This window comes from Topomyia yanbarensis, chromosome 3, assembly GCF_030247195.1.
Source record: "Topomyia yanbarensis strain Yona2022 chromosome 3, ASM3024719v1, whole genome shotgun sequence".
NCBI classification, from domain to species: Eukaryota; Metazoa; Arthropoda; class Insecta; order Diptera; family Culicidae; genus Topomyia; species Topomyia yanbarensis.
The window spans coordinates 174,300,265-174,312,455 of record NC_080672.1 but is presented as its reverse complement, the minus strand read 5'-3'; the positions used below and the strand labels follow the sequence as shown (position 1 = coordinate 174,312,455).

At 44.7% G+C, this 12,191-nt stretch overlaps 1 protein-coding gene across 1 annotated transcript; it reads right to left on the bottom strand.

The window, feature by feature from the left end:
• Positions 1-230: 230 nt before the first annotated feature.
• LOC131687395 (uncharacterized) lies at positions 231-6,045 on the bottom strand. The gene is made up of 2 exons (XM_058971477.1): positions 340-6,045; positions 231-296 (listed from the first exon to the last, which is right to left on the bottom strand). Exons 1-2 carry the CDS (start codon positions 6,043-6,045, stop codon positions 231-233), a joined length of 5,772 nt encoding a protein of 1,923 aa, XP_058827460.1.
• Between the last annotated feature and the right edge of the window lie 6,146 nt (positions 6,046-12,191).

Below are 12,191 nucleotides of genomic sequence, written 5' to 3'. Positions count from 1 at the left end.
AACGTCTGCACTTTTATATTATATGCCGGTTTAGGATGACTTGCTCTCGGTCTTATGACAAATCGCCCTCGAACTGTCTCGCCTGTCATTGTCAATCGCAGTAACGACACTTCACACGAGGGGACGTGTAGGTTCGGTCGTAGTCACCGTAACATTCCCCTGACCGTAACACTGGTCACCGCTCTGAGTGCCAGTTTTACCAGAATCCAGATCCAGCACCGCAAGTTTCGCTACCGGTCTTCGAAGCACTCCGGCTGATGTTTGCACCCACGCTTGGCGTACTCGGCCGTCTTGACCTTTGCGAACCCCTTTGCGAACCCTCAGAACCCGTCCACGCACCCATCCATTGCGGAGTCCATCGTCAATAATTATTACCAAATCTCCTTGCTTCACCGATCTTACTTCCCCAAACCATTTTGTCCTTCTTGATATTACAGGCAGATACTCGCGGATCCAACGCCGCCAGAATAGATCAACCATGCGACGACAATGGTCCCAGTCACTCCGACATATGGCATTCGACTCGTAGATTTTCCTCTGAGTCTGCACGACTCCGTTGGAACTCATAAGGAGGAAATGATTGGGTGTTAATGATTCTTGGTTGCCTTCATCCAATGCTAGGAAGGTCAAAGGCCTGGAATTGACAATACCTTCGGCCTCCACTAATACCGTTCCGAACATCTCTTCCGTTGGAAGCTTGGTAGTTGTCATCGCGTAGAAAGCTGTTTTAACTGAGCGTACCATCCGCTCCCAAGCGCCGCCCATATGCGGAGCGGACGGAGGGATGAAAAGCCATCTCGTACTGGCGTTTGTGAAGGTCTCCGCAAGGCTTTCATTAATGCTTTTAATCTCGCTTCGAAGTTCGTTGCAGGCACCGAGAAAGTTTGTCGCGTTATCGCTGTATATTTCTGATGGTGAGCCACGCCTGGCTACAAAACGCCGAATTGCCATCTTGCATGACTCGGTTGAAAGCGAATGCACGACTTCTAGATGCACCGCACGGATGGAAAGACATGTGAATAACGCAACCCAGCGTTTCACGTTGCTTCGACCAACTCTAATAGTCATTGGCCCGAAATAATCCAGACCGACGAATGTAAATGGCCGGAAGAATGCTCCTAGTCTGGCAGCTGGTAGAGGGCTCATTCTAGGTACCGATGGTTTCGCTTTACGAATCTTGCATTGCTGGCACTCTCTGGTTACGCTTCGAACGACAACGCGTAGGCAGGATACGTGGAAACGCTGGAGCATTTCGTTGATCACCGTTTCCCTATTACCATGCAGGAACTTGTGATGATACCACATTATGATGATGGTCGTAACGTGGTGATTCCGAGGGAGTATGATGGGGTACCTTGTGTCGTAAGCCGCGAACGAAGCCAGGCTGATTCTGCTTTCCATACGCATGACCCCTTTCTCATCAATGAATGCAGCAAGTTTGAAAAGCCTACTGTCGCAGCCTAATTTCGAGCCTCCTTTCTGAGTGCCAATAGAAGACAGTATGTCCACTTCCTTCGGGTAGACCTCCTTTTGAATCGCACGAAAGACCCACGTCTCCGCTGTTGCTAACTCTTCTTGGCACAATGGACCCTTTGTAGTGGGATGTTTTCGGGCTTTGGCTTTCAAATTGCCGACATATCGCACAACGTACCCGACGGTTCTAGACAAACGGTGCAATTTCGAAAATCTCTCCCAGTCGAAAACTGAGTGAACTACATGATGCTCGATCACCAAATTGGACCGTCGCTCCTCGGTTGTATCGTACATGACATCGGAAGATGACGGCCAGTACTCCTCATTAATATGCAAAACTTCAGGGTCCCCAAACCAGCGACCCTCCGGGGTTAGATTAGGCTCGCCTTTCCACTTTGTAGCATCATCAGACGCATTCATATCCGAAGGAATCCAACGCCATTCAGTAGCACGTGTCTTCTCCAGAATCTCTCCGACGCGGAATGCTACGAACTGGCTATATCTTCGTTGATCCGAATTAATCCATCCCAGCACTGTTTTAGAATCGGTCCAAATGAATCTCTTCGCAATAGGTAGAGTGTGAGTGGAGCAGATGTCTTCGACTAGACGCGCTCCTAATACCGCAGCTTGAAGTTCCAGCCGAGGCACGGACGTCAATTTGAGAGGGGCGACCTTTGCCTTCCCAGTCACCAATGCGCAATGAATTTTTCCATCTACCTCGGCGCGTAAATAGGCCACACACGCGAAGGCGGCTAAACTGGCATCTACAAACATGTGCAATTGTATATTCTTGACTTTCGATGACAGCTGTCTTGGAAAATAGCATCGCGGCACTCGCACCGCTGCTAAGGAAGGGAAAAGGGCAACCCATTGGTCCCATCGTTGTCTTAACTCAACAGGAATTCTTTCATCCCACGTAACCTTGCTGCGCCAAACGTCCTGGATTAGGATTTTCCCATGAATGGTAAAGTGTGAAAGAAATCCCAGAGGATCATAGAAAGTCATCACCGTCTTCAGCAGCTCTCTCTTGGTAGGCCATTCAGGTACCGCCACAAAATTAGCCGCGTACGTGAACGCATCTTCTTCCGGTAACCACAACACTCCCAACACACGTTCCGAACAGTGGCCAGTCTCCATCGAGAACTCCTTAACGTCGGCGCTCGTTGTTTCACCCAGCTTTTGCAGAACTTCCTTCGAGTTGGACATCCACCCACGAATAATAAATCCGCCTCGGGAATGAACAAAAGCAACCTCTTTCGCTCTCTTGATCGCTTCATCTTCACTGTCCACGCTGTCCAGATAGTCGTCAACATAATGTTTACGTATTATTGCGTCTGTAGCTTCTGGATATCGATCTGCATATTCGCTTGCGTTTAGGTTCTTAACAAATTGTGCCGAACACGGCGAACTGGCAGCTCCGAAAGTGGCCACACTCATGAAGTACACTTGTGGCTCATGGTTTGGGTCATCTCTCCATAAAATTCGCTGGGCGTGTTTATCTTCCTTTCGCATAAGCATCTGGTGAAACATTTCTTTCACATCCGCACATAGAGCTATTTGTCGTTCTCGGAATCCGGTTAGAACTGACTTCAACGGTACAAGCAGATCCGGCCCCTTACTCAGCATTGTGTTTAAGCTCACCCCATCCACTTTCGCTGCTGCGTCACAGAAGATGCGGATTTTACCTGGCTTTTTAGGATTAATAACCACGCCCAGTGGTAAATACCAAACTTTTCGTGGATCCACCGCGATCAAATCAGCCTTGGATGCTTTCTCAATATACCCTTTTATTTTGTACTCCTCTATCTGCCTACGAACATTGGAACCGAGTTCAGGATCCGCCAACATACGTCGCTCCAGACATTCCAGCCTTCGCACAGCCATGAAGTAGCTATCAGGAAATTCGAAGGTATCGTACTTCCACAACAACCCGATTTGGAATCGGAAGCCTACGCGCAATGTGGTAATTTGCAGAGTCCGCCTAGCTCGTTGATTTTCTTCGGACTCTAGGTTTCGTTGTAGGGACACTCCCATATTCTCAAGGGAAAAGTACTCCTTGACTATATTGTGCAAGTCCTCATCCTCATGTACGCACTGGCACATGTGCATGCTGAAGCATGGTTCATTCCTCATCGTTGCTATCGGACCATGAATTGACCACCCTAGTCTAGTTTTGGTGCCGATAGGCTCATCTAGTAGCCTTTCACGCCTTTTCAAGGTGACACTTAAATGAGCATTGTCATTACCGATTAGAATCTTGGGAACGACATCCTTGTAATCCGGAATGGGTAGTCCAGCCAAATACGGATAACGTTCAACAAGATCCTTATAGCATAGGGTCTGCCTTGGTAATCCCAAGCTTTTCACCGTTCGAGCTTCAGAAATGGTGTACTTCTTTCGGTGTGTAACACCTGATATGTCCAACTTCACCCGCTTAGATTGCTCTTCGGAACGAGTAACATTACCCGTCCAGGCCAGACATAGATTATCGGCTTTACCATCAACATCAAGGAAATTCGTAATAGAATCCTCAACCAACGTTATCGACGAACCGTCGTCTAGGAAGGCGAATGTCGTGATCGATCGTGTCTTTCCGTGGAGTGTCACAGGAACAATGCGAAAAAGGGAACCTCTCCCGGTGTGGTGATGATTTTGCACTGCATTGTTGTTTGACGTAGATGCATCGCTTCTCTTTGAGATAGAATGCAGCATCGGGTGATGTCTATAATCACAACCATCTATTCCACACCGCCCTTTCGACTTGCATGGACGCCTTCCATGCGAAAATAAACAAATACGACAAAGCGATAGTTTTTGAACCAATTTCCATCGGTTATCGACGTCCCACTTTTTGAACGTAGCACAATCCTTCACTTTGTGCAAGGGGTCTTGGCACACCAGGCACTGCCTCCCCGTTGAACAATTTTCCTCGGGCTTAGGGTGGCTGACAGTAGGCGCTGAATGTGGATTGCAGAAATTCTTTTCCTTTGACTTGTCGTTCTTTTGATGATTTGGTTTTGCGTCAATGGTCAGAGTAACCTCTGTGGCCGCAGACACAATCATGGACATGTACGCAGCAAACGTTCGAAGATCGGCTCCTGGTTGTTGACGTTTGACCATCGCCCAGTCCAGCTTGAGGTTCGCAGGAAGTTTTTCCACTAACTCATAAAGCAACGTTGGATTGTTCAAATGTGCCTCCTGGTTACTAGCGTGAAGGTGGTCACAGAGGTTCTGAACTGCCATTCCGAATCCGATGAGCGTCTCAAGTTTGTCTGACTTCGGTGCTGGAACTTCTCGAACCTTCTTCAGTAGAGCGTACACCAAGATTTCCGGTCTCCCATATAAAGTCTGTAGCGTGGCTAAGACTTGTGGAACTGAATCCGGAATCAAAAGCCTACTTCGAACAGCTTCCAAAGCGCCTCCTCGTAGACAACGTTGCAATCGCATCAAATTTTCCGCGTTTGTAAACCCACAAGCATTAGTGGAATTGGTGAATGAACTAATAAATAAAGGCCATTCTTCCGGGTTCCCTGAGAACGGAGGGAGCTCCTTCGACATCACCTGGCGTGCAGCTAGCTGCCGCGATGTGGGTCCTATTTCGTTTTCTGTCGGTGGTAGGACGGCGGGAGGATTATACATGCCCATTCGCGGTGGGTGTTCCCATGGTAGCTCAGGAGGTAAGGGACAATGTCGATCGTATTGATTAATATATTTCGGGAAAGGAGGAAAATATACAGGAAACGAATTACTAGTACCACCCTGATTGCCTACCGGTACGGGTATCGTGGTACCTTGCGATATGCTTACTCCAACTGACGGATAATTACTGTTGCCCTGATTTACTATCTGCGCTGGTATCGCACAACCTTGCGAGTTGCTTACTCCTATTGATGGATTTCCTCCAACTATTGCGCTTCCATGCGGAAACCAAAACGGATATTGTTGAGACGTTCGATTTAACAACCCACCCAAACTGCTCAAATTCGGTGGACCACCCACAGCCGATTGAATGACGGGTTGTGTCACTGATGGATGGTTTGCACACACCGGCGCGACGGAACTTGATATTGGAGCTGGAATTGCCGACTGGATCGATTGAACGGTCGTCAGGATAGTGCTGGTCTTATTGCACACTGGTGTCGTTGCTGCTATTCCCGTGGAGAGCGTATTAGAAACACTTTTGACAGCAGGGGAGCTTGCTACCGTTTGGAGTGCATCGGAATGCGTGGGATCTGCCACTACAGCGGTCGAAGTCGTAGTCGCAACTGGAACAGTTTCTTGGGTGACTAAGGTTGAATTAACCAAGCCCCCTAGATGTCGCTCTCGCCATTGGTTGACTTTGCTGATGCTGCTTTGGGCAGATTTCCGGCTTTTTAGATCATCACAATCGTTGTCACAATCCTCCTCTAATGCACGAAACTTCTCCTGCAAATATATCGAATCGATTTCGAGCTGCTTTTTCTCCACCTCGTTCTCCTTCAGCAATCTTTCCGCTTCGTGACGTCTGCGTTGCTCCTCCCGTTCGAGCTCTAACTGTCGCTTCATCAGCTCTTTCTGTTGCTGCAGTTTCATAAGACGAAGCTTTGTTCGATTCCGGGTGCTACCTGTGGATGTTCCGACTTCCGAGTTGGCCACGCTGGATGATTTCTGTGGATTTTCGTCTTCCTTGTCGTTAAAGACACACTTCCGACAGCAAAAGTCCTTCTCGCTAATACTTTCCCCAACACCGACGCAGTCGAAATGCCACCAAGATCCGCATTTGTCACAAGCGACCATCCGGCTGTTGTCCGATCCTTGACAAGCCTGACAGCTTTGGTTGTTGTTTGGCATCTTTTAGATCCGTACAGATCTTTTAGTTTGTTGGATTATGAATTTTCGGATTCTTCGTAGCGAATCCACCAATTAGTTCTGATGGAAAATGCTAAAAGCTAAAGGGTATATTTCAGTACATATTTCGTAAGTAATAAAGCATGGAACTCACATCTGATAACCTCCAATTTTACAATAATCCAACAGTTATATGCTCATCTGATTAAATTCACGCAGTATCTGTTTTAAGTATATAATAGTTATATAATAGATATTTCGTAGCCTATAATAATGTATTAACTTTAATCGTACTAAGAAATGAGAAACAATAGATTACCGTAGGATAAATTCACGTGTTTAACGTCTGCACTTTTATATTATATGCCGGTTTAGGATGACTTGCTCTCGGTCTTATGACAAATCGCCCTCGAACTGTCTCGCCTGTCATTGTCAATCGCAGTAACGACACTTCACACGAGGGGACGTGTAGGTTCGGTCGTAGTCACCGTAACAGCGATAACGTCGTAACAGCAACCCGTGGTCGCGAGCAAATAGCTGTCCGTTGATGAATTTAGGCCACCAACATTCTGGTAGTAAACCTCGATGTTGTTGGAGGACGGATCAGGTACAGCAGAGAGCGAAGCCATGTTGCCGTGTAGGAAGATCCTTTCGTCAATCTCACGAACAGTATCGGAAAGGTTCACGGTCGCCTGGTCGACTGTGGTGAGGGATTCGAGGCATCCCGAATCAACTGCGTGGCGCCCCAAAATACGACTATCGTCGTCGTCGAGAGAAATGGTTGGCATCAGATAACAAGATGTCAGAGCAAAAGGCAAAAAACTGGAAGCGAAGAATACATCAGCGCTTGAAGTGTTCGGAACAGATGTATACTTGCCGTTTGCGGCAGGTTGGAAGACCCTTTCACCCATCCCACACACAGGACCGGGACGACTGATGATCGCTGGCTGCAAGTGCTCGACTGTGGCGGGGGGATCGAGGGCTTCCATAGTGCCAACTGCGGTGCGTCCCAGTATGCGTTGGAACCCGATGGCGGAATGCGGAGAGCAGGAACGGGGTGGTAGCAGCTTGCGACGAGATTCGTACGATGAGCTAGAAGCGTGAATCGGTTCAACCGTTGTATCGTTACAATTTTTATTATACTTGCCGAGAAAGGCGGCTTGGAAGACCCTTTCCCCACCCACACATACAGGACCGGGACGACTGATGAACGCTGGCGGCAAGGGCTCGACTGTAGCGGGGGGATCGAGGGCTTCCATAGTACCATAGCGTTGCATATGTTCGTGGAACCGTGTACTACCTAGAGCCAGCTGGAATTACGGTTTATTTTCCAGCTGGACTGACTGGGCCCTTTGTCAAGTAATCTTTCAAAACTTTACACTTTGCAAACAAGTCTGTGAACAACTTGGTTGTTCGAAACCAACCAACCCCAATCTCCGACAATGTTTGGAATCACTGCTGAAGATTTTGCAACTTTCTGATCAAGGAAAGATTTATGCAGCGAGCCGTTTTGACACATGAAATATTATTTTAGTTCGGTCACTCTAGAAACAACCCGTTTAAGCAACTCGGCGAAGGGATGTGAGGCAAGTTGGTCGGCATCTCCCGATCTGTTTATGTCCTGACAAATTTCGATGTTAGCAACAGTTGTGAGTTACACAGCAAAGATCGGTCAACGAGCTAGCAACACCAGCTAAGGAGGAAAAATAATGAACGAACAACACGAAGTCGGAGACAATCATGATAACGTTGTTTAGAGAAATTTCACCGCCGGTGATGTCAGCATCGGAGTGGCTGAGAGCTAAAATGCTCAAGAAAACGGGCATAGGTGTCAGGAGAAATTCCGGCGCCAGGGAGCTCTCAGCACAAGCTAGCAGATAAATAAGAACGAGTAGCGCCAAGAAGGATAAAAAACAGTGTTTCAATTAAACCCCACATTTCACACCAAGGAGCCTGCTTCCAAAGGAGCAGTGGAAACCAATCATTGTTATGCACGTTTCTGGGAGTGAGTAAAAAAATCAAAGCAATCCAAGTTGGTTTTGACTCTTAGGATTTCACTCCTGGTTTTGGCTCCTCTTGTCCACTCCGGTTTGTGATTCTTGTTCTGGCGCCGCTTATAGACCGAATTTAATTTCAAACTTTGCTAGTAGGGCTTCAAGATTTGTATGTTTAATTTCTCAATTATCCCAGCAGATTGTACAGGGTGCGCCAGCTGGATGTATTCTTTTTTAACATTGAACAACTCCGCCATTTTTAGCCGTTTTCACAAGTAAACAAGTTTTTTATGATATTTTATCCCATTTATTATAAACCAGGTTTAGAATACAACGTCGATTAAATGACCACCCCCATTTGATACACAAAAAGCAGCTCTTTTGCGGTCATTTTGCATGACATTGGACAGCGTTTCGGGCTTAATCGCAGCAATTTCATCTCGTATATTAGATTTGAGTTCGTCAAGGTACTTAGGTTTGCTAGAATAGACTTTACTTTTCAAGTAACCCCACAGAAAAATATCTGGCACCGTTACATCCGGAGAATGAGGAGGCCATTCCAAATCATCATTTTTTTAGACAACGCGTTTTTCAGACCTTCTTTATGCATTTATTGCCAGAAAAAGTGCGCTTAAATCCAACAGTAGCGTGCGTTGTCGATGGTCTCTCCCTCTTTGAAAAAATAAGGACCGATGATTGTTTTGGAGCACACTCCGTCCCAAACAGTTTCTGATGAAGTGATGAAATCAAAAAGTTCAAATGCATAGTGGAAGAATGCAAAACAGGTGTACTATTTATTACTGTAATGGCTTAAGCCTAGCCTAGTACGCTAACCATTGAATGCTGGCCTTCGAGGTCTCTCGAAGAGAAGGTTTCGCCATGAACTGTACCAACGATCTGTTTTGCTTTTGTGCTTGATAAAATGAAAATTGAAAATCTTAATTGAGCTCGGGCTTTTAAACTGTAAGCTGCAATTATAGTCTAGTAACCTGTTTTCACTCCTTGGCGGTTTTCATTCCTCAGGAGCCAAAAAACCATGAGTGATGAAATCATGGATTTTAATGATTTGTCAAACTATGGTTTCATCAACGCCTGCTGATTGGAGTGATTTTTGAAACACCGATAAAAAACCCTGCGAAGGTTGTTTTAAAGAGATGTAAGTCATTAAGGTCAGCTCCTCTGGATCAGTTTGTGTCTCGGCAGGTGAAAATATTTGCAACTGACCTGTGCAGTTCAGTTATACCAAGAAAATTGGACAGCCAGCCAAGCGAAACAAAAAAAAATAATAAAACTTTAATAACTTCTCCGCATTATTCTAGATTGATTTATATAAAGTTGTTGAAAGTGGGATATCCGACTGATTTTCACTTCTAGCAATATTTTAATATCTAATGTGCCACCCAGGGACAAAGATTAATCTGTGTTTCACAGATTTTCAATGTTCTGCACAGATTTTTAAAACTGCACAGATTTCCACAGTTTTCTGCTTTTACACAGATTTCCACAGTTTTCGGTTATAATGCACAGACTAGCACTGATTTCACAGATTTTCGTCCTAGCGCTCAATTTTTGTCTCGAGCAAAAACTAGAACAATCCCTGGTGCCACCTAATGACAAACAAGTGAAATAGTGGCATTGTAAAATTAAAGTTTTCACACAAAAACCTTTAAAATAAAAAATAAAATATTCTGGACCCGTCGACCGATTATTTTACTTTTGAAAACAAGGGAAAGGGTCAATTTTTTCATATTCTGAAGCTTTAAAGCTGACTTTTTTTGTTCTATCAAACACACCGCGAGAGTTTACCGATGAATAAGCTAGTCAATTTTACTCCAACACAACTCCTTGTCTGGCATACGATCAACAGATATTGCAAAATAGTAGCACTCAATTACATTGGGGATCGGGAAAATCCACAAGAACGAAGGCCTTCAAAAACGACTTCGACTCTTCTTAGATTTTCGGATGGCCTGACACAATTCTAGCCGAATTCTGGATCCTGTACCTATACTCGAGCTATTTTAAACTGGTACTTGTAAAACTAAAAATAATATTTTGGTTTCAAACGATGCCAATCCTCCAAAAACTCTCGAAATTTGAATTCTGGAAAAAAATCAGGTTATCGTGAATACGAACCTCCGTAAGTTCTCAAAAGTGATTGAAAATAAACTTGTGTTGTTGAAAGATTCCAAACAAGTCGGCTCTACCACTGCCCAAAAGGCTGATGATAGGGATCTAGCGTATGATGCGGGATTTTAAGTTAAGAGAGGAGGATAAATAAAACTGTAATCTCAAAGATAACGGGGCGGGCATAACGTAGTTGGTAAATCAATTGCCTTGTACGCAGCTCACCTGGGTTCAACGCCCAACCCAGCATAGCCAAACAATAATGCTTCATTTCTAGAAAGTGTAAAAAGAATCGAATTAAAGGGACATTTTTGCAAGTGCGGTTTGTATGAGTTCTGGCCATATTGCAAAGCTCACATAAGTTATTAAATATTTTAAGCAATTATGACTGTAAGTAGTAGATTGGACATTACCTTACTCTAGAACAATGAACAATACTCCTCATTAACATTTAATCTAATTCAACCTGTCGTTGCTACCTGTGTGTATCGCTTTTGCTGTGTACAGGGAATTGATGCCATCATCATTCAATTTTGTTCAAAACGCCTAGTCTAGAAAAAATACCTAATCTTAAAGTTTGTGTTCCGCTCATATGATTTTCATAATTTGTATTACAGGATAATGACGCTAAGCTCCTTCCTTTTGCCCGCAAAGCTCTATATTTCTCATCATACGTATTCCAACTAGGAATGTCAAGCGAGGGGAGGAAAATTCCGTGATTTACATTTATAGACACTTTAGCAGAGGCATATCGGAACGGTGCACGTGGAGTGATAGGGACAAGTACCCGCACCCTCGCAAATATAATTCATCGCTTGAGTTGTGAAATACAAAGTAACTTTTTCCTCTCTGACTTTGATTTTTCTTTGCCTCAGAGAAACGGCGGGCGTCGGCTGTTCGGTTCGATGCTGCCAAAGTCAACCCATGGCAGACCCATGTTCTGATCCATCATCCCTGCTAACCAGTGAAGCATCATCAGCCAGCAGAGCGGTGCCATCATCACGCTCGGGTTTTCCAGCTTGCTTCAGATGGTACCGATAGATGATAACAGATGCGACGTATTTGGCAAGGTCCCCAGGAGTATACAACGGGAATAGGAGAAAAACTCCCACTGGGACTTTCATTCAAATGTTATTTGAATTATGTTTGCTCGTTCGCTACCGAGCTTTCTTGTAACATTCGAATAGCGTGGGCGTAAATTGTTGTGTACCGACACGGATTTGTTGTTTTGATAGGTCTACAAATAGAAAAATTATTTTTCACGCATTGATTTAATTCAACTGAATAAAAAAAATGGAAGCAAATAAAATATTTCAATCTGAAGACGGTATTCGTTTACAATGTTTCGATAATTAGCAGTTGAGATCTTAGGATTTACTTATACCGCATGAATCAACTCTTTAATGACAGCGTAGTGGGTAAGTCGATGGTTTCATTTCCACTCATCGTATGTTCGAGCACTAGCCAGAAAAGATTCTTAGCGGTCAGTAAGATCGTACCATTAGCCTTGAAATTGTCCCATTCACTAAGAATCAGCTGAAAAATCCATCAAAACCACCGATGTGAACCATGTTTTTAATTTATAAAACGAAAATATCTTTATTTTTTGTTTAAGGGACCACTTAAAAAAAACATACACTGACAGCGGAAGTATTCTAGGAATACTGTTGGATTTTGACAAGACACGTTGAGTAGTTATCCTCTAGGGAGAGATATGCAGAGGAAGAAAAGGCAAACTAGCAACGGTAAATATCGCGATAAAAAACTAGC

Coding starts and splice junctions, on each gene's coding strand:
- LOC131687395 (XM_058971477.1), bottom strand. CDS start 6,045: ATGAAACTGCAGCAACAGAAAGAGCTGATGAAGCGACAGTTAGAGCTC. Junction 297..339: donor ATGGACTCCGCAATGGATGG/GTGCGTGGACGG, acceptor GGGTTCGCAAAG/GTCAAGACGGCCGAGTACGC.